This window comes from Microcaecilia unicolor, chromosome 11 (genome assembly GCF_901765095.1).
Source record: "Microcaecilia unicolor chromosome 11, aMicUni1.1, whole genome shotgun sequence".
Lineage (NCBI taxonomy): Eukaryota > Metazoa > Chordata > Amphibia > Gymnophiona > Siphonopidae > Microcaecilia > Microcaecilia unicolor.
The window spans coordinates 53,749,263-53,772,470 of record NC_044041.1 but is presented as its reverse complement, the minus strand read 5'-3'; the positions used below and the strand labels follow the sequence as shown (position 1 = coordinate 53,772,470).

Here is a 23,208-nt window from a genome sequence, read left to right as displayed (position 1 = left end):
TTTATGCCATTTTTTTTAGATGTTTTTCTCTTTTGAAAATGAGCCCCATATTTAGGGTTACCATATTTTATCCCCCCGTCACACACCCCGTCACTCCCCCTCCCCGTCACCCCCCTCACCTTACCTTACTACTGCCCTGGTGGTCTAGTGACCTCTTCCGCCTTCGGGGCAGGAAAGAGCTCCCTCTTTCCTGACCGGAGCGCTGCCCTGCATGCATCCTTCCTGTTCGTGATCTTGGTGCCGGTTCAAAATGGCCACCAAGAGTTGAAGTCTCGCGAGGTCACTTCAACTCTCGGTGGCCATTTTGAATCGGCGCCGAGATCACGAACAGGAAGGATGCATGCAGTGCAGCGCTCCGGGCAGGAAAGAGGGGGCTCTTTCCTGCCCCGAAGGTGGAAGAGGTCACTAGACCACCAGGGCAGTAGTAATTAAGGGGAGGGGAGGCTAGCAATCTGCCTGTTTGTCCGGATTTCTGGACAAACGGGCAGATTGGCAAAACCAACCCGGTTGCCCGGACATGTCCTCAAAAAGAGGACATGTCCGGGTAAATCCAGACTTATGGTAACCCTACCCATATTATACTGAAGCAGTTTACCGTCAGATTCCTGTTCTCTGTCAAGCTATGGATCACCCCCTTCCTCCAGCCTTCTGTGAAGACGAAATATATGAAAATAGTTACTGAGAATTTGATGGCAGGTAAGGCCCATCCAGTCTGTCCACTTTCATTACACATGCAGTGCCATAGATCCCAGATCTTCTCTGACTTTCCTTTCACTTCTCTCTGCTTGTTCCAGTCTCTAAAATCTTTATCTTGGGAGGCCAATGGATATTCCTTGCATCTACTACCCTTTCCCTGAAGATATGTTTTTCTGATAGTACTCCTGAGACTCATACCATCATGCTGTCTTCTTAAAAAAAAAAAAAAAGAGAATTTGTGCATTATTTAAACCTTTGAAGAGGCATTCAAAAGTGTTTCCACATTTATTTTATCTTGATATTTATTTAGGGGTCCTTTCACAAAGCTGCGCTAAGCACTAGCATGTGCTTACCACAGCTGAAAAGGGCTTACTGCAAGATATGCTGAGGCTGCTTGCACTGGTCCTGAGCCTCTCCTCTGACCTGGTTCTGCCTATGTGGAAACAGGAAGTTGCATCAGAGGGAAGTCTTGGAGCCAGCGTGAGCACAGGTACAAGTTTCTGCTCACTGCCAGCAAAGAACGGAAATATTTAAAAGATGTGGAGGGGTTGGGGTGGAGTAGAGAGACCCCAGAATGCCTGTAGGGGAGAGGAGGGAGAAATGCCTGGTGGGAAGGGTGGGGTTCTCGTACCCACCCACTTTAGGCTCAGGCCCACACAAAATTGGGTGTCTGTCTATGCAGTGGTGTAGGAAGGGGGGGGGGGGGCGGTCCGCCCCGGGTGCACGCCGCTGGGGGGGGGGTGTCGACTCCGCTGGTTCCCTGCTCTCTCTGCCCTGGAACAGGTTACTTCCTTTTCCGGGGCAGAGAGAGCAGGGAACCAGCGGAGCCGACGCAGCTCCCAGTGACGTGCACTCCGGGCGGAGCGGCCCTCTCACCCATCCCATTTCCTACATTAGAGGTAAGAATGCGCTCCGGGGGGGTGTGCGCACGCCAAGGGGGGTGCGCAGCGGCAACCTGCCCCGGATGTCAGCCGCCCTCGCTACGGTACTGTGTCTATGCCCCTGAATAGGAGCAATTAGGATAAGATTTTCTCTGCTACTAAAGTGTTCCACAAGCAGACCTCACAACCATGATTATAAAGAAAACTTTTGCCATACTTTCTGTGTGTTGCAGGTCTATATTTCCTGTGGAGCAGAGCTGAACTCCATGGAGAGGGGCCTCATTTTATCACCAGGCTTCCCGAACAGCTATGACCCAGGGTCCCACTGTGTGTGGCAGTTTGTTGTGCCCGCTGGATACCAACTTGTGATGGAGATCTTTGACTTTGATGTTTTTGAGAACACAAGTGACTCCAGTGATAGCTTCCCCTTCTCTTTCAAAAGGCTCAATACAAATACGCCTTTCACAGAGGAGAGTTCGTTTAGTGACCTTCACCAAAGTATTCCCACAGCACCACCCTTTCATCATGCGGAACCTTGGAAGACATTGCACAATCAGCACCAGGACCCCCCCTTTGCGAGTGCTGAAGGTCATCTTGATGAGGTCTTCAGCAACATCAAAATATGGGAGTCAGCCAAACAGATGGATGAACAAAAGTGGCTCTCACAAGGAGACTCAGCCAAAGATCCGTCCAATGAATTGCAGTCTACAGCAGAAGCTTCAGTTTCTGTTAATTATAATGCTCCAAGACAAGAGATCAGTACTCAAGATACAGGCCAAAAAAGGATTACTAAAAACAAGTTTGCTCATCTGCCTGGTAGGAGGGAGAGAGGGAGCAAGACTAACAAAGACTATGATTTATATATACGTCAGCCACCCATAAGTGAAGGAGTAACAGAGTCTGTAACGGCTTTCCTTCAGGACTCCTCTTCTCTGCCCTTGCCGGTGGATATATGTCCTCATGACGTATTGTACATTTCAGACCTTATCACCTTTTCCTCACGTTTTTGTGGAACAAACTCCCCCTTAAACAAGACCATGGTCTTTGGGTCTTCAGTAGGGTTGGTGGAGGTCATTATGGAGCTCATCACCACCACAGATCGAGGGCGGGGTTTTGCTATGCTCTTTGAATATAAAAATGACACCGGAGTCACTTCTATGGATTTACGAAGGCACGGGGAAAATATGGTAATCTTGGCAATAATTACTGGAACAATCTTCTTCGCCTTGATTCTCACCACATTGTATTTGGTATACAGGTAAGAATGTTTCTCTATACAGAGCTTTATTTACGTATTAATTAGTAACATTCAGTATGCTTCAGTCAGTACTGTAGGTGTGTGTGTGTGTGTGTGTGAGCTACTTATTGGATTGGCTATCCACCTGGTCCTTAATATCTTACAATTTGACTTCATGAATCTATTTACAATTTTCAATAGTTTTTGCATGTGGAAAAGGAGGCAAATCACTGCTCATACTTTTTAATGCACACACCCATGGATTTTGAAGAGCAACCTTATTCATTTGGACTTAGCTCCAGTGCTTTTTTTGTAGGAAAAAAGGTACCGGTACTCATTATGGGTGGGGTCACCATATATGGCTCCACCCATATGGTAGCCACACCCCTTATACCAGCCATGGCGCATATAAACAGGTATCATTGAAAATACTATACCAGTATAGGAGAAAAAATAATTTGTAATTTTTTTTTTCATTATAAATAATTTCTGTAAGCTGTTACAGCTCCAGTATACCCAGTGCAAAAAAAGACAGCAGATGTAAATTCTCAAATTGGACATACTCCAAACACTAAAATAAAAATAAAATGATTTTTCTACCTCTGTTGTCTGGTGACTTTGTTTTTCTGATCATGTTGGTCCCAGTCTCTGATTCTGCTGCTCTCTATCTGTTCCCTTAACTCCGTTTCCAGAGTTTCCTTTCCATTTATTTCTTTACTTTCCTCCTTTCTTCTTTATTTCTTGCTCTACATCCATAGGTAAAAGCTGGGTCCTTCGCAGACTTGACTGGAGGAGGTATAGAGTGGATCCAGTTTTTGCCTGTTTTCTCCATCCAGGTGCAGTTTTTCTCCTCTTTTCCCTTTCCCTTATTGCCATCAGTATGCATCTCCTTCCTATTCTTCCCTCCCCTCCATCCATATGCATCTCCTTCCACTCTCTTCCCTCTCATCCATCCATGTCCAGCATTTCTCCTCTCTATCCATGTCCATCTCACTTCCTCTCTCTTCCCTCCCTCCATCCATGTCCAGCATTTCAACTCTCTCCCCTCCATCCATGTCCAGAATTTCTCATCTTCCCTAAATCCATGTGAATCTCCTCCTCTGTCTTCCCTCCCCTCCATCCATGTACAGCATTTCTCCTATCCCCGTCCCCTCCCCTCCATCCATGTTCATCTCACTTCCTCTCTCTTTCCTCCTCGCCATCCATGTCCAGCATTTCAACTCTCTCCCCTCCCCTCCATCCATGTGCATATCCTTCCTGTCTTCTCTCTCCTCCATCCATGTCCAGCATTTCTCCTCTCTCCCTTCCCCTCCATCCGTGTGCATCTTCTTCTTGTGTCTTTCCTTCCCTCCAACATTTCTCTTCCCTGCCCTCCACTCCATGTCCAGCATTTCTCCTCTCTCCCCTCCCCTCCATCCATGTGCATCTCCTTCATATCTTCCCTCTCCTCCATCCATGTCCAGCAATTCTCCTGCCCTCCCCTCCATCCATCCATGTCCAGCAACTTTCCCCTCTCCCCTCCCATCTATGCCCAGTGATTCTCCTCTCTCCCCTTCCCTCCCCTTCCATCCATGTCCAGCGATTCTCCTCTGGCCTCCCCTCCATGTCCAGCGATTCTCCTCTGGCCTCTCCTCCCATCCATGTCCAGCAATTCTCCTTTGCCCCTATCCTCCCCTCCCATCCATGTCTAGTGATTCTCCTCTCTCTCCTGCCATCCCCTCCCATCCATGTCCAGTGATTCTCCTCTCTCTCCTGCCATCCCCTCCTATCCATGTCCAGTGATTCTCCTTTGCCCCTATCCTTCCCTCCCATCCATGTCCACCAATTCTCCTCTGCCCTACCCTCCATGTCCAGCGATTCCCCTTTGCCCCCTATCCTCCCCCTCCCTTCCATATCCAGTGACTCGCCCCAGCCTCCACCTGCCCACCCTCAGCTCCCCGACTTTCCGTTCGTGCCCCCTGCATTGAAATCTTCTACTTTTTACCTGAAATCGCAGCAGCGAACCGGCAGTGAAAGCAGCAGACAGGCTCACCTCCTCGTCACTTCCCTTCTCTCTCAGCGTTCCGCCCTCGCGGAAAGGAAACATCAGAGGAAGGACTTGGGAAAATCCACTGCTTATTTCTAGGATACAAAAAAACAAAACTAATGGCTAAACCTTGTCCAACAATAATTTGTAGAAATACACAACAATAACTAGACAAAGTAAATGTATTGCAATAAAAAATCTAACGACTGAAGAGGTTATCTCATAACATCCAGAGTGTCCATGTATGCCAACTGCTATTATGGCTCACAAGTCTGTATATATTTGTAATCATTGAACACCTCCAGCCAGCCAGTAGTACCAAATAGTGCTCATATAAATAAGCTTAAGTGCCTCTTTGTTATTCACTGATTTTTCATTAATTGAATGAAAGCATAGATATCTAGGCACAGGAATATCAATGTGTACTACTGTTCAGAAAATTCAAAAATTAAACATTATTGCAATAAATAAGCAAATAATGCACAAAATGCACTTAACTTGATTATTTCTAGGATAAGCAGCATAAAATGTATTGCACTGTTTTGGGATGTTGCCAGGTACTTATGATGTGGATTGGCTGTTGGAAACAGGATACTGGGCTTGATGGACCGTCAGTCTGTCCCAGTATGGCAACACTTATGTACTTAAGTATGTAAATGCAAATGATAACACTGCCAAATATCAAGTTCTAATTAAACATGTGGCACAGGGAACTTTAGAACCAGCCAGAAGGTAATGCGTTAATGCTAAATATTAAGATGTGTGTATTAAATGTAGGAGATGGGTTCTGGCAAATGCTAAAGCAAATGAAAACAGAAGAACAAGCCCTCTCAATACACAAAGAACACCCAACACACAGTGAAGGTGACAAATTCACACCAAACTGCATTTTATATGTTCAAATCATTTAACATCCAAGACTCGACACTGGTTGTGTTTCGGCCACTAGGCCTGCATCAGGAGTCTGAGAGGGATGTGCATTCACTTGAGTATCGCACTGTAATAGAAAGCAGAAAAAAACTCGCCCAATGCTGACTTTGAAATAGAGCCAAGTGATGAGTCATGTTGGTAGTGGCAATTGCGTTTTCTGCATTTGAGACAAGACTGCTGCACTGAATGTAGCCCAAAGAGAATCCACACGCAGTGGAGAACTCAATAGATCCCACGGGTAGTGAAACAAAGAAAAAGAGGTGGGAAAATAAGTCAGGCTATCCAAAGGATGGAACCAAATGTTTATGTTAAAAAACAAAATTTATTAATCTTTAAACAAAAAATGATATAACAATAACTCATTAAGATTGACTCAATCTTAATGAGTTATTGTTATATCATTTTTTGTTTAAAGCACTGAATGTAGCAGCATAATTACTTACTCCTATTTGAAAGTCGGCATCTGCCATGTTTTTTTCTGCTTTTTATTGCAGCGCGATACTCAAGTGAATGCACATCCCTCTCAAACTCCTGATGCAGGCCTAGTGATTGAAACTCGGCCTGTGTCGAGTCTTGCATGTTAATAAATGATTTGAACATATAGAGCGCCATTTGTTGTGAATTTGTCACCTTTGCTGTGTGTTGAGTGTTGTTGGCAAATTCTGCCAGAGAGTTACTGGAAGCAGAGAAACCAAAAATAAATTTTTCCAGGTGATTTTGTGTTCTGCAGAAAGTGCTCAGAATTAAGCACAAGGATTACAGACATTGTCATGTGCGTTTGTAATGGCATAATAAGCTTTTGTGATAGCTGCTTGACTATCATTGGCCAGCGCTCTGCCTGACATGCAAATGACATGTTTATTGCATTCATAGATTCAGGCAGTTCTGATCTGTGACATTCTGAAAAGGATATCTAACATTAGGGTAGCAAAAGCCAAACAGACCCCTTCAGTTTGGAAAAGAGACGGAAGAGGGGAGATATGATTGAAGTCTACAAAATCCTGAGTGGTGTAGAACGAGTAGAAGTAAATTGATTTTCTACTCGTTCCAAAAGTACAAAGACTAGGGGACACTCAAGGAAATTGCATAGAAATACTTTTAAAGCAAATAGGAAGAAATATTTTTTTCACTGAATGAATAGTTCCCTCTGGAACTCTTTGCTGGAGTATATGGTAACAGCGGTTAGCGCATCTGGGTTTAAAAAAAGGTTTGGACAAGTTCCTGGAGGAAAAGTCCACAAGCTGCTATTGAGACAGACATGGGGAAGCAACTGCTTTCCTGGGATTTGTAGCACGAAATGTTATCATGATTTGGGTTTCTGACAGATACTTGTGACCTGGATTGGCCACTGTTGGAAACAGTATACTGGGCTAGATGGACCATTGGTCTGACCCAGTATGGCTACTCTTATGTTCTTATGAAATCTTTCAAAGAGGATTATCATAGGCAGCCTGGGGTCAAGCTTCCTCATGATCTGAGAAAAATAGAAGTAATCCACAAGGAATTCTCTAATTAATTCACATAAATTAATATAGATTAATTCTGAAAGCAGGGCTTTCACATTCGTTCTTTTCTAAATCAAACATATGAGATGACTCCCTTAGAAATGCTTCTTGCAATTCTGCAGAACATGGATCTTCTTTACTTAATATATCATGACTAAGTGTTAGAAGTTCTACCATGCCCTGACACAGGTCCTAGAAATTGCCAGGAGGGCCTAGTGGTTAGAGTGGTAGACTTTGGTCCTGGGGAACTGGGTTTGATTCCCACTGCAGGCACAGGCAGCTCCTTGTGACTCTGGGCAAGTCACTTAACCCTCCATTGCCCCAGGTACAAATAAGTACCTAAGCCACATTGAGCCTGCCATGAGTGGGAAAGCACAGGGTACAAAAAAAAAATTTGTGCCTGCAGCCCTAGTACTGTCTGAAAAACATTGTCAACGTGTCCCTTTAAAGCAGAGTGACCCTGGCTGCTGTGACAACAGTAACCATGTTTTTTAAATATGTAAACTACAAAAACAAATAGGAAAATTGACATTTGAATATTTCAAACTTTCCATTAGTCTAATACAGAACAAACAGTAAGACCAAGACCCCCTAAAAAGTACATCCCACCTGGCCAGACCACTGCGACTGTTCCCTATAAGCTGAGTGGGAGTCTTCCAACTGCATTGCTGCCAGGGGGGGGGGGGTGCTTCAATATTATGTTTTCTATTTCTAGGGACAAGTAGATTCCCTGGAGTCCTGCAGAGCTTGCCTGTCCCTCACTATTGAAAATGTGATAGTAAAACAGCACCCCCCCCCCCCCCCCCCACTGGCAGGACTGTAGGTGGAGAACTCCAGGAGTAGCCTAGTGGTTAGTGCAGTGGTCTTTGATCCTGGGGAACTGGGCTTGATTCCCAGTGCAGCTCCTTGTGACTCTGGGCAAGTCACTTAACCCTTCATTGCCCCTGGTACAAAATAAGTACCTGACTATATGTAAACCGCTTTGAATGTAGTTGCAAAAACCTCAGAAAGGTATATCAAGTCCCATTTCTCTTTCTGTATTTGAGATTCTACATGGAATGTTGCTGTTGCTACTAATTGAGATTCTGGAATGTTGCTACTATTGAGATTCTGTTGCTACTATTTGAGATTCTACATGGAATGTTGCTATTCCACTAGCAACATTCCATGTAGAAGCCTGCCCTTGCAGATCAGCAATGCGGCCGCGCAGGCTTCTGATTCTGTGGATCTGACGTCCTGCACGTACATTGAAAGTGGTGACTTGCCAGGAGTCACACAGAGCTGCAGTGGGAATCAAGCCCAGTTCCCCAGGATCAAAGACCACTGCACTAACCACTAGGCTACTCCACTAGCAACATTCCATGTAGAAGCCTGCCCTTGCAGATCAGAAACGCGGCTGCGCAGGCTTCTGTTTCTATGAGTCTGATGTCCTGCACTCCACGACCTAAAGATGCCAAGAAAAGCACAATGGACTTAACCAACTACCGACCAGTCGCTTCTATCCCACTCACAACAAAATTGATGGAAGGCATAGTGACGAAACAACTCACGGAATACCTGACCAAACACTCAATTCTACACGATTCTCAATCAGGATTTCGATCAAATCACAGCACTGAAACTGTACTAGTGTCGGTAATGAACACATTCAAAAAAACGATCGCAACCGCAAGAACATACTCATACTACAATTCGACATGTCCAGTGCCTTCGACATGGTGGATCATGAAATACTATTACACCTACTAGAGTATTTTGGAATCGGAGGCCCAGTTCTCAAATGGTTTGAAGGATTCCTCACCACCAGATCCTACCAAGTAACAACAAACACGGACAGATCGCCTCCTTGGAGACCAGAATGCGGAGTTCCTCTAGGATCCCCCCTCTCGCCGACTATCTTCAACCTAATGATGATACCATTAGCCAAACTCCTAGCCAATCAAAACCTTAACCCTTACATTTATGCCGATGACGTTACGATCCATATCCCGTTCAAAAGTGACTTAAATGAAATAACCAACGAGATCAACCGGAGCTTCCAGACCATGCACTCTTGGGCGGACTCATTCAAGCTAAAGCTCAATGCAGAAAAAACTCAGTGTCTAGTTCTCACCTCCCAACACAACACAAACAAATACCCCACAATAACCACACCCTACTGCACACTTCCCATCTCAGAAAATCTGAAAATCCTTGGAGTCACTGTAGATCGAAACCTTACTCTCGACACCCACGCGAAGAACATGACAAAAAAAATGTTCCAATCGATGTGGAAACTCAAAAGAATAAAACCTTTTTTCCCAAGAAACATCTTCCGCACCCTAGTGCAGTCATTGGTACTAAGCCACTTGGACTACTGTAACGCTCTGTACGCAGGCTGCAAAGAACAGACCATCAAAAAACTCCAAACAGCCCAGAACACCGCAGCCAGACTCATTTTTGGAACACCTAAATACGAAAGTGCGAAACCCCTCAGAGAGAAACTGCACTGGCTCCCGCTCAAGGAACGAATTGAGTTCAAGATCTGCACGTCTTTTCACAAAATCATTCACGCTGATGCCCCACTCTATATGTTAAACTTAGTGGAATTACTGCCAAGGAATGCCAAAAGATCGGCCCGCAAATTCCTCAACTTGAACTTTCCCAGCTGCAAAGGAATGAAATACAAACAGGCTTATGCTACTACCTTTGCGTACAAAAGTATACAGTCTTGGAACGCACTACCCATGGCCCTAAAAACCATGACCAATCTAACCAGTTTTCGCAAAGCTTTAAAAACACATCTCTTCAACAGAGCCTACAAAAGTCACCTTTAATGAAACAAATCATTCCTTAAACCACCCAAGTACACCAAAACACCTCTCACACGAACTTACCTAACACCTTCTACCTAATTTCCTCTTTCACCTTAGCTTATGATCGACTGTTTTCTTATATCATGTAATGACGTTTTCATTTCCATACTCTGTAAGCCACATTGAGCCTGCAAAAAGGTGGGAAAATGTGGGGTACAAATACAATAAATAAATAAATAAAAAATAAATAAATATAATTCAGATCAAACATTTATCTCTGATCAACTATCTCAGATCAAATATTTATTTCAGATCAAATATTAAGGTTTCCTTGCTTACAGTCACTTAAATCTACCTAGCCTTTATATAGCTTATAGGATTTAAACACTCTTAAACTGAAATTCACCCTTTTCTATTCTTCATAAACTTCAAGTAATGCTGAAATATTCAGATCCTTTTCTCACTAGAGAAACCTCAAACTTCAATCTCCACCAACCTCTTTTAATTCATATTTTCTCATTTACCACATAATCAGGCACTCTTTTATAATTTCAGTCAACACACACAGGAACTCACAGGTGCATGTCTCTCTTGGCCAAACCAACCGTCAGTTGCTGTCTCACTCTGTTCCCTTCCCGGCAGATTTCTAACAGAAGCTGATCATGCAATCAGAGAGCTCTATTTGAATGCAGATTAACATACAGACACTGTAATGGGAATTTTTAGTCAAAAACACTAGATAAACCCTTCGTTTTTGGATCAAACTTCACACTTTTGATCAGAGCCAAGACCTAACATTAAGGCTGTAAACATTTCCATAATTTTTTATCCATAAATATGCAAATGAGAACCTCCCAAAAACGGACTAATTTGCATATGATTTAAACAAATCTGAGCATATGACAACCAAGTACAGATTCCCAGCACCTGAATTCTGCAATTAGATTTAATGCAAATACTTTTAAAACTTATTTTTAGCACTTTTAACATTTCAGGTTCTATTTAATTTGAATGCTGTGCAAGCTCTGAAGCTCACCCTGAGTGAGGAGTTATCCCCAAACCAAAGCATATATAGCAATCTGGTTGCCTTCTCTCAAATAACTTGAAGAGCCTGCCTGCCTCAGTGAATACTGCTGTGTTGCTTTCACTTCCGGTTTGCCATGAAAAGGAGGGCAGGGGAGATAGGAGAATCGCAACTTCAGGTAAAAGATTTTGCAAGTGAGCGGAAGGCAGGGACGGCAGGGCAGCGGCGCCCCTCGAAGGCAGGCGCCCCCCTGCCTTGCTTACCCCGCTTACCACATTGGCATGGCCCTGATCAAGACCCATTCCCTTAGAGCAGGGGTTCTCAAACCAGTCCTTGGGACACACCTAGCCAGTCAGGTCTTCAGGATACCCCCAATAAATATTCAAGAGATAAATGGAGGTTGGGCATGCAAATATATTTCATGAGTATTGTGGGTATAACCTGACTGGCTTAGAGGGAACAGGAACTGTTGCTGAAGCCCCCATCCCTCCAGACTAAATCTCCAGTGCCTGTGGGGGGTGGGGATTGGAGCAGGACCAGCTACAGCCAAATTGTATTGGCTGTTTCTGCATTTTGTACCATCAGGGTTTAAGATGCATGCCATTCAGCCAGAGTGAAGGGTTCTGGGGAGACTCCAGGTTTCTTTAATTTTGAATTACCCAGCAATTAGTTTAAATCCATGTTGGACAGTTCTTTTATGTTTCAAGAGGCAAAAGTCTGGAATACCCTTCCACTACAGATTAGAGCAATAACTTCTTATATTCTTTTTCATGTCATATAGTTTAAGGTTTAGTTCATTAGTTGATACCCAGTTTTCTGACTTAATTTATGTAATTCTCAACATCTGAGCTGACTTCTTATTGAAATCTGCTTAGAATCCACATGGAACAGTGTGGGGTATATGCACCCAGAAAAGAATAGACAAGATTGATTTCTGTTGCACTGATACTTTGTTTACTGTTTCAAGTAAGGAATTAAATGGTCACCTGTTAACTGATCAGTAATTCTAATTGGTGTTGCCCATAAAGACCTGGCTTGAAGTCCTTTTAGCTTGCCTTCAAGAAACAGAACCTGGTTACCTTTATGAGGACCCCCCTCCCCAGAACACTCACTCCTGAGGATGCTCTAGAGGAAAGAGCAATCAGAAACCACCATATGATGTTGCACTCCCAGTATGAGCCCCGGGGTTTTTTTGTTGGTGTTTACAGAAAGAATCATTTATGGAGTTCAGCAAGTTCTTTTACTGTTACACTGTCTCAAAAATGCTAAAACAAATTTCCTAGTGCACTGGTTCTGTTTCCGACAGTGGCCAATAAAAGTCACAAGTACCTGGTAGAAACCCAAATAGTTGCAACATTCCAGAACCCCAAAGAGTAGCAACATTCTGGAATCCCAAGGAGTAGCAACATTCCATGCTACCAATTCCAGTGCAAATAGTGGCTTCCCCCATGTCCATTTCAATAATAGACTATGGACGTTTCCTCCAGGAACGTGTCCAAACCTTTTTTAAACCCAGGTATGCTAACTGCTGTTACCTTATCCTCCGGCAACAAGTTCCAAAGATTAACTATTTGTTGAATGAAAAAAATATTTCCTCCTATTTATTTTAAAAGTATTTCCGTGTAACTTCATTGAGTGTCCCCAACTATCTTTAAGGGAGGGACCCAATAAACCTGTTTCTCTTATTAAAGCCACCTTTCCTAAGCTAACTAGCCACACTTCTCCATCAGTCAGCACTGCTGGTCTGTGCGTCTCTGTTCTCCTTACAAAGATGAACAGGTATTTAGTATCCTCAGAAGGCTTCTTTAAGTTGAGGGAGTTTATATTCAGCCCTCGGGTTGTTAACCCTGAGAGAGAGTTCAAGGGTCCCAATCTGTTCTACAGAAACAGCAATCGCTTTCCTAGAAACATTGGGTATATTTATTGTTTAAGTCTCATAATCCTCAAATCTAGTCTCCATCTCACAGGTTTGCCTCCATTGCCGTAATTAAGCTGTTGGTTTACATTTGTTTATGTTTATATTTGCACTTACTCTTTTTTTTTAATTTATGGAAGATCTTTATTGAATCACAGCAAAATAGCCAAATAGTCATGCTTAATATATAATAGTATGAAATGTAATAACATAACCTGTTAAGTTTACAAAACTGCAATAACAAAGCTACAAAACTTTCAGGAATACAACTGTTTAGGAATTTATTTTCCCTTATTCCCCTCCCCCCCAAGAGGACGTCATCCAATCCACATATATTCAGCCAGCCACTACAATCATGCAGCAAAGGGGCCCATATTTTCTCCCATTTTCAAGTAGATGACTTCTGCTCAGCTACGCTCTTCTCCAAGCCCCAGCCAGAACTAGCTTCACTGCATGAAAGCAAACAGCCCATTTTGAGCCAGAGACAAACCCAACACCCTACATCTGCAACTTCTTCTTGACTTGATATACCACCCTTTGACAGATGCCATCAAGAAGGTTAGCAATAAAGCGAATGCTACATACCTGTAGAAGGTATTCTCCGAGGACAGCAGGCTGATTGTTCTCACTGATGGGTGACGTCCACGGCAGCCCCTCCAATCGGAAACTTCACTAGCAAAGTCCTTTGCTAGCCCTCGCGCGCCCGCGCGCACCGCGCATGCGCGGCCGTCTTCCCGCCCGAAACCGGCTCGAGCCGGCCAGTCCAGTATGTAGCAAGACAATACACTTCAAGGGAAGACACAACTCCAAAGGGGAGGCGGGCGGGTTTGTGAGAACAATCAGCCTGCTGTCCTCGGAGAATACCTTCTACAGGTATGTAGCATTCGCTTTCTCCGAGGACAAGCAGGCTGCTTGTTCTCACTGATGGGGTATCCCTAGCCCCCAGGCTCACTCAAAACAACAACATTGGTCAATTGGGCCTCGCAACGGCGAGGACATAACTGAGATTGACCTAAAAAATTTACCAACTAACTGAGAGTGTAGCCTGGAACAGAACAAACAGGGCCCTCGGGGGGTGGAGTTGGATCCTAAAGCCCAAACAGGTTCTGAAGAACTGACTGCCCGAACCGACTGTCACGTCGGGTATCCTGCTGCAGGCAGTAATGAGATGTGAATGTGTGGACAGATGACCACGTCGCAGCTTTGCAAATTTCCTCCATGGTGGCTGACTTCAAGTGGGCTACCGACGCTGCCATGGCTCTAACATTATGAGCCGTGACATGACCCTCAAGAGCCAGCCCAGCCTGGGCGTAAGTGAAGGAAATGCAATCTGCTAGCCAATTGGATATGGTGCGTTTCCCTACAGCCACTCCCCTTTTGTTGGGATCAAAAGAAACAAACAATTGGGCGGACTGTCTGTGGGGCTGTGTCCGCTCCAGATAGAAGGCCAATGCTCTCTTGCAGTCCAATGTGTGCAGCTGACGTTCAGCAGGGCAGGAATGAGGACGGGGAAAGAATGTTGGCAAGACAATTGACTGGTTCAGATGGAACTCCGACACAACCTTTGGCAGAAACTTAGGGTGAGTGCGGAGGACTACTCTGTTGTGATGAAATTTGGTGTAAGGGGCCTGGGCTACCAGGGCCTGAAGCTCACTGACTCTACGAGCCGAGGTAACTGCCACCAAGAAAATGACCTTCCAGGTCAAGTACTTCGGATGGCAGGAATTCAGTGGCTCGAAAGGAGGTTTCATCAGCTGGGTGAGAACGACATTGAGATCCCATGACACTGTAGGAGGCTTGACAGGGGGCTTTGACAAAAGCAAACCTCTCATGAAGCGAACAACTAAAGGCTGTCCTGAGATCGGCTTACCTTCCACTTGGTAATGGTATGCACTGATTGCACTAAGGTGAACCCTTACGGAGTTGGTCTTCAGACCAGACTCAGACAAGTGGAGAAGGTATTCAAGCAGGGTCTGTGTAGGACAAGAGCGAGGATCTAGGGCCTTGCTGTCACACCAGACGGCAAACCTCCTCCAATGAAAGAAGTAACTTCTCTTAGTGGAGTCTTTCCTGGAAGCAAGCAAGATGCGGGAGACACCCTCTGGCAGACCCAAAGAGGCAAAGTCTACGCCCTCAACATCCAGGCCGTGAGAGCCAGGGACTGGAGGTTGGGATGCAGAAGAGCCCCTTCGTCCTGCGTGATGAGGGTCGGAAAACACTCCAATCTCCACGGTTCTTCGGAGGATAACTCCAGAAGAAGAGGGAACCAGATCTGACGCGGCCAAAAGGGAGCAATCAGAATCATGGTGCCTCGGTCTTGCTTGAGTTTCAACAAAGTCTTCCCCACCAGAGGAATGGGAGGATAAGCATACAGCAGACCTTCCCCCAATCCAGGAGGAAGGCATCCGACGCCAGTCTGCCGTGGGCCTGAAGCCTGGAACAGAACTGAGGGACCTTGTGGTTCACTTGAGATGCGAAGAGATCCACCAGGGGGGTGCCCCACGCCTGGAAGATCTGTCGCACCACACGGGAATTGAGCGACCACTCGTGAGGTTGCATAATCCTGCTCAACCTGTCGGCCAGACTGTTGTTTACGCCTGCCAGATATGTGGCTTGGAGCACCATGCCTTGACGGCGAGCCCAGAGCCACATGCTGACGGCTTCCTGACACAGGGGGCGAGATCCGGTGCCCCCCTGCTTGTTGACATAGTACATGGCAACCTGATTGTCTGTCTGAATTTGGATAATTTGGTGGGACAGCCGATCTCTGAAAGCCTTCAGAGCGTTCCAGATCGCTCGCAACTCCAGAAGATTGATCTGTAGATCGCTTTCTTGGAGGGACCACCTTCCTTGGGTGTGAAGCCCATCGACATGAGCTCCCCATCCCAGGAGAGACGCATCCGTGGTCAGCACTTTTTGAGGCTGAGGAATTTGGAAGGGACGTCCCAGAGTCAAATTGGAGCAAATCGTCCACCAATACAGGGATTCGAGAAAACTCGTGGACAGGTGGATCACGTCCTCTAGACCCCCGGCGGCCTGATACCACTGGGAGGCTAGGGTCCATTGAGCAGATCTCATGTGAAGGCGGGCCATGGGAGTCACATGAACTGTGGAAGCCATGTGGCCCAGCAATCTCAACATCTGCCGAGCTGTGATCTGCTGGGACGCTCGCACCCGCGAGACGAGGGACAACAAGTTGTTGGCCCTCGCCTCTGGGAGATAGGCGCGAGCCGTCCGAGAATCCAGCAGGGCTCCGATGAATTCGAGTTTCTGCACTGGGAGAAGATGGGACTTTGGGTAATTTATCACAAACCCCAGTAGCTCCAGGAGGCGAATAGTCATCTGCATGGACTGCAGGGCTCCTGCCTCGGATGTGTTCTTCACCAGCCAATCGTCGAGATATGGGAACACGTGCACCCCCAGCCTGCGAAGCGCCGCTGCTACCACAGCTAGGCACTTTGTGAACACCCTGGGCGCAGAGGCGAGCCCAAAGGGTAGCACACAGTACTGGAAGTGGCGTGCGCCCAGCTGAAATCGCAGATACTGTCTGTGAGCTGGCAGTATCGGGATGTGTGTGTAGGCATCCTTCAAGTCCAGAGAGCATAGCCAATCGTTTTGCTGAATCATGGGGAGAAGGGTGCCCAGGGAAAGCATCCTGAACTTTTCTTTTACGAGATATTTGTTCAGGGCCCTTAGGTCTAGGATGGGACGCATCCCCCCTGTTTTCTTTTCCACAAGGAAGTACCTGGAATAGAACCCCAGCCCTTCTTGCCCGGATGGCACGGGCTCGACCGCATTGGCGCTGAGAAGGGCGGAGAGTTCCTCTGCAAGTACCTGCTTGTGCTGGAAGCTGTAGGACTGAGCTCCCGGTGGACAATTTGGAGGTTGTGAGGCCAAATTGAGGGTGTATCCTTGCCGGACTATTTGGAGAACCCACTGATCGGAGGTTATGAGAGGCCACCTTTGGTGAAAAGCTTTCAACCTCCCTCCGACAGGCAGGTCGCCCGGCACTGACACTTGGATGTCGGCTATGCTCTGCTGGAGCCAGTCAAAAGCTCGCCCCTTGCTTTTGCTGGGGAGCCGCGGGGCCTTGCTGATTCGCACGCTGCTGACGAGAGCGAGCGCGCTGGGGCTTAGCCTGGGCCGCAGGCTGTCGGGAAGGAGGATTGTACCTACGCTTGCCAGAAGTATAGGGAACAGTCTTCCTTCCCCCGAAAAATCGTCTACCTGTAGAGGTAGAAGCTGAAGGCTGCCGGCGGGCGAACTTGTCGAATGCGGTGTCCCGCTGGTGGAGAGACTCTACCACCTGCTCGACTTTTTCGCCAAAAATGTTATCCGCACGGCAAGGCGAGTCCGCAATCCGCTGCTGGATTCTATTCTCCAGGTCGGCGGCACGCAGCCATGAGAGCCTGCGCATCACCACACCTTGAGCAGCGGCCCTGGACGCAACATCAAAAGTGTCATAAACTCCTCTGGCCAGGAATTTTCTGCACGCCTTCAGCTGCCTGACCACCTCCTGAAAAGGCTTGGCTTGCTCAGGGGGAAGAGCATCAACCAAGCCCGCCAACTGCCGCACATTATTCCGCATGTGTATGCTCGTGTAGAGCTGGTAAGACTGGATCTTGGACACGAGCATAGAGGAATGGTAGGCCTTCCTCCCAAAGGAGTCTAAGGTTCTAGCGTCCTTGCCCGGGGGCGCCGAAGCATGTTCCCTAGAACTCTTAGCCTTCTTTAGGGCCAAATCCACAACTCCAGAGTCATGAGGCAACTGAGTGCGCATCAGCTCTGGGTCCCCATGGATCCGGTACTGGGACTCGATCTTCTTGGGAATGTGGGGATTAGTTAATGGCTTGGTCCAGTTCGCAAGCAATGTCTTCTTCAGGACATGGTGCAAGGGAACAGTGGACGCTTCCTTAGGTGGAGAAGGATAGTCCAGGAGCTCAAACATTTCAGCCCTGGGCTCGTCCTCCACAACCACCGGGAAGGGGATGGCCGTAGACATCTCCCGGACAAAGGAGGCAAAAGACAGACTCTCGGGAGGAGAAAGCTGTCTCTCAGGAGAGGGAGTGGGATCAGACGGAAGACCCTCAGACTCCTCGTCAGAGAAATATCTGGGATCTTCCTCTTCCTCCCACGAGGCCTCACCCTCGGTGTCAGACACAAGTTCACGGACCTGTGTCTGCAACCTCGCCCTGCTCGACTCCGTGGAACCCCGTCCACGATGGGGGCGTCGAGAGGTAGACTCCCTCGCCCGCATCGGCGAAGCTCCCTCCGCCGACGTAGTCGGGGAGCCTTCCTGGGAGGTGGCCGCGGTCGGTACCGCACGCGGTACCGACGTCGGGGACCTCAACCTGGGCGATGGGCCAGCCGGCGCCACGCTCGACGGTACCGGTGGCGCAAGCACCGCCGGTACCGGAGGGGTAGGGCGCAACAGCTCTCCCAGAATCTCTGGGAGAACGGCCCGGAGGCTCTCGTTTAGAGCGGCTGCAGAGAAAGGCTGAGAGGTCGATGCAGGCGTCGACGTCAGTAACCTGTTCCGGGCGTGGAGGCTGTTCCGGGCTGTCCAGAGCGGAGCGCATCGACACCTCCTGAACAGAGGGTGAGCGGTCCTCTCGGTGCCGATGCCTGCTGGGTGCCGAATCCCTCGGCGACCCAGAGCTCTCGGTGCCGACACGGGGAGGAGACCGGTGTCGATGCTTCTTCGATTTCTTCCGAAGCATGTCACCGGAGCTCCCCGGCACCGACGAGGAGGACGTCGAATCCATCCGTCGCTTCCTCGGGGCCGAGACTGAAGAAGGTCGATCTCGGGGGGGCTGTACCGCAGGAGCCCTCAGGGTAGGCGGAGACCCACCCGAGGGCTCACCGCCACCAGCAGGGGAATGGACAGCCCTCACCTGCACTCCACCCGATGCACCACCGTCCGACGACATCAGCAGACGAGGTCCTGGTACCACCGACGTCGATGCAGCTATCCGATGTCTCGGCGCCGATGCAGAGGCCCGATGCCTCGATGCACTCGATGCAGGGGCGGCCGAGGAAGAAGGTCTGGACGCTGACGACGTCGATGCACTCGAAGATCCCGGTGCCGATGCCGACGAAGAGCCCGAGAACAACACGTTCCACTGGGCTAGTCTCGCTACCTGAGTCCGCCTTTGAAGCAGGGAACACAGACTGCAGTTCTGAGGGCGGTGCTCGGCCCCCAGACACTGAAGACACGACGAGTGTCGATCAGTGAGCGAGATAACCCGGGCGCACTGGGTGCACTTCTTGAAGCCGCTGGAAGGCTTCGATGTCATGGGCGGAAAAATCACGCCGGCGAAATCAAAAGCCGAAATGGCGAAATTTGAAGCACCAAATTTAGAGGGAGAAAAAATCTCGACCGAGGCCGAAAAGAGGCCTACCCCGACGACGAAAGAAAACTTACCGGGGCAAAAAAGCTGGAAGTACGGGGAGGATTTACACGAAACCCGGCGGGGGGTTTCCGGAGCACTTCCCGACTAGGACAAAGCTTTCCCGAAGGAAAAAAAAACACGTTCAAAACAAATTGGACGCGCGAGGTCGACTTTCCGGGGCTCGACACGGCGAAAACACGACCGTACCGAGTGCGGACAAAAGAAGACTGGCCGGCTCGAGCCGGTTTCGGGCGGGAAGACGGCCGCGCATGCGCGGTGCGCGCGGGCGCGCGAGGGCTAGCAAAGGACTTTGCTAGTGAAGTTTCCGATTGGAGGGGCTGCCGTGGACGTCACCCATCAGTGAGAACAAGCAGCCTGCTTGTCCTCGGAGAATAACATTAAATACAATAAAATCTAAAAATGATAAAGCAAGAAAATAATAAATATGATCCATCAAAATACAAATAGCATAGAAAACTAGTAAATAACAAAGAGGACCTTTTACTAAGACACACCCAAAAGTGGCCTGCGCCGGTGTAGGCGCGTGTTTTGGATGCATACTGGTCCATTTCCTGAGTGTGCCTGGAAAAAAGAGGATTTTTTAATGTGCCAGAAAAATGAAAACCTGCATTCATCCATTTTCAGCGCCACCCATTGACTTGGCGGTAAGTGTGCAGCGCATGCCAACTGCTGATTACCGCCGGGTAAGGGCCCCGTGGTGTTTTGGGTGCATGCCAAAAGAAGAATTAGTGCCCAGGGCATGCAGTAGCTGGGCGGTAGTGCCAATTTGACTGGGTGACCAGAGAATGGAATCAAGGATGTGCTATAGATGTAATCTACTTAGGTTTCAGCAAAGCTTTTGACACGGTTCCCCACAGGAGGATCTTGAATAAATTTGACAGGCTGAAGATAGGATCCAGTGTGGTGAACTGGATTAGGAACTGGTTGACGGACAGACACCAGAGGGTGGTGGTTAATGGAATTCACTTGGATGAGGGAAAGGTGAGTAGTGGAGTGCCTCAGGGATTGGTGCTGGGGCCGATTCTGTTCAATATATTTGTGAGTGACATTGCCGAAGGGTTAGAAGGTAAAGTTTGCCTTTTTGTGGATGATACTAAGATTTGTAACAGAGTGGACACCCCGGAGGGAATGGAAAACATAAAAAAGGATCTGTGGAAGCTAGAAGAATGGTCTAAGGTTTGGCAATTAAAATTCAATGCGAAGAAATGCAAAGTCATGCACTTAGGGAGTAGAAATCCTTGGGAGACATATGTGTTAGGTTGTGAGAGTCTGATATGTACAGACAGGGAGAGGGATCTTGGGGTGATAGTATCTGAGGATCTGAAAGTGACAAAACAGTGTGACAAGGCGGTGGCTGTAGCCAGAAGGTTGCTAGGCTGTATAGAGAGGTGTGACCAGCAGAAGAAAGGAGGTGTTGATGCCCCTGTACACGTTGTTGGTGAGGCCCCACTTGGAGTATTGTGTTCAGTTTTGGAGGCCATATCTTACTAAGGATGTAAAAAGAATTGGTGGTGCAAAGAAAAGCTACAAAAGTGGTATGGGATTTGCGTTACAAGACGTATGAGGAGAGACTTGCTGACCTGAACATGTATACCCTGGAGGAAAGGAGAAACAGGGGTGATATGATACAGATATTCAAATATTTCAAAGGTATTAATCCGCAAACATGAAATGAGGTTGAAGGGGGGCAGACTCAAGAAAAATGCCAGGAAGTATTTTTTCATGGAGAGAGTGGTGGATACTTGGAATGCCCTCCCGCGGGAGGTGGTGGAGATGAAAACGGTAACGGAATTCAAAAATGTGTGGGATAAACATAAAGGAATCCTGTTCGGAAGGAATGGATCCTCAGAAGCTTAGCAGAGATTGGGTGGCAGCACCAGTGGTTGGGAGGCGGAGCTAGTGCTGGGCAGACTTCTACAGTCTGTGCCCTGAAAATGGCAGCTACAAATCAAGGTCAGGTATACATATAAAGTAGCACATATGAGTTTATCTTGTTGGGCAGACTGGATGGACCGTACAGGTCTTTCTCTGCTGTCATCTACTATGTTACTATGTTAGACGTGCATAGGTGTACTTATGGTGAAGGCGGTTAGCTTGGCAGAGTTTAAAAGGGAGTTAGACGGTTTCCTAAAAGACAAGTCCATAAACCGCTACTAAATGGACTTGGGAAAAATCCACAATTCCGGGAATAACATGTATAGAATGTTTGTACGTTTGGGAAGCTTGCCAGGTGCCCTTGGCCTGGATTGGCCGCTGTCGTGGACAGGATGCTGGGCTCGATGGACCCTTGGTCTTTTCCCAGTGTGGCATTACTTATGTACTTATGTACCCACCTTTGTAAAAGAGCCCCATAGTAAAGCTTTTTAAAAGAGAGCAAAAAAAGGAAAACCCCACAAATAAGATCAAAGAGTAATGATGACTTCCCAAATGGTAAACAAAGAAATAACAAACCCCGATCTGCCTCTGCAAGCCCTCAGCAAAGCTTCAAGCCGGCTCAAGCCAAGCTCTCAAATGCAGATTTGAAAAAAAAAATGTTTTGAGGCCTAAAGTCAATGGTGCTGAGTCACCTAGACTACTGCAATGCACTCTACGCTGGTTGTAAAGAACAAATCATCAAGAAACTTCAGACAGCCCAGAACACCGCCGCTAGACTCATATTTGGGAAAGCAAAGTATGAAAGCCCAAAACCCCTAAGAGAAAAACTACACTGGCTTCCACTTAAAGAACGTATCGCGGTCAAGGTCTGCACTCTAGTTCACAAAATCATTCACGGAGAAGCCCCGGCATACATGTCAGACCTGATCGACTTACCACCCAGGAACGCTAAAAGATCATCCCGAACATTCCTTAATCTTCACTTCCCCAACTGTAAGTGAATAAAATACAAACTAACACATGTGTCCAGTTTTTCCTACCTAAGCACGCAGATGTGGAATGTACTGCCACTTAACCTAAGAACAATTTACGAATTAACTAACTTTCGTATATCCCTGAAGACCTACCTCTTCAACAAGGCATACCACAATGAGCAACAATTATAATCATAATATATCGCTCCTGTTACCTTATATTCTAAACTGATTTCTTCCAAGATTTGGTTGTATAACAGTCTAATACTATTAAGTTTTATTTTCTATGTTCTCAATGTAACACCAATTTGTATTCTTCTCACTCTGGAATGGCAAATGCCATAATGGAGCATTGTAAGCCACATTGAGCCTGCAAATAGGTGGGGAAATGTGGGATACAAATGCAACAAATAAATAAAATAAATAAATAAAGACACAGGTAGAATGATAAGAAATTCCATAAGTTCAGGGCCAGTTTGGAGAGGTAACAAAGGTTGGAGACAGGACGGTTACTGGATGCTGAAGATAACTCCAGAGTAGGCTGCTTAAAACTGGGACGAAGAATAACTAATTTCCAGGTGGTCTGGAAGGAGTCCTTCTTACCTACAGAGGCTGGACCTAGCTAATCCTGCCTAAAGGATGTGAAGTAGCATTGTAACCCATGCTGGCTAAAGGCGGTCATAGCAAAGTGCAGCTTTAATGGAAAAACTTGGATTTGCAGAGCAGATGGCTGTTCAGGGTTTATCTTTCATAACTACTGTGCTGGAGGTAGAGAATTTAACATCTTGGACTGAGGATAGGCAGGTGGAGACGGGAGGGAATCAGGGATGATCCCCATTTACTTCCCCATTGGTCACTGACCCCCTCCCACCCCCAAAAAATGTGAATAAAAAATTACTTACCAGCCTTTATGACAGCTTCAGATATAATGGCCAGG

At 47.0% G+C, this 23,208-nt stretch overlaps 2 protein-coding genes across 2 annotated transcripts in view; both read left to right on the top strand.

The window, feature by feature from the left end:
• Positions 1–2,541, top strand: part of LOC115480040 — a 43,670-nt gene extending 41,129 nt beyond the window's left edge. Inside the window, exons 2-3 of the mRNA XM_030218444.1 lie at positions 1,811–2,393; positions 2,498–2,541. Of these exons, the coding sequence (XP_030074304.1) occupies positions 1,811–2,393; positions 2,498–2,541 (627 nt within the window). The remainder of the gene's footprint in view (positions 1–1,810; positions 2,394–2,497) is intronic.
• LOC115479660 overlaps positions 2,464–23,208 on the top strand; it is a 35,909-nt gene continuing 15,164 nt past the window's right edge. Inside the window, exon 1 of the mRNA XM_030217728.1 lies at positions 2,464–2,835. Within this exon, the coding sequence (XP_030073588.1) occupies positions 2,615–2,835 (221 nt within the window). The 5' untranslated portion in view covers positions 2,464–2,614. The remainder of the gene's footprint in view (positions 2,836–23,208) is intronic.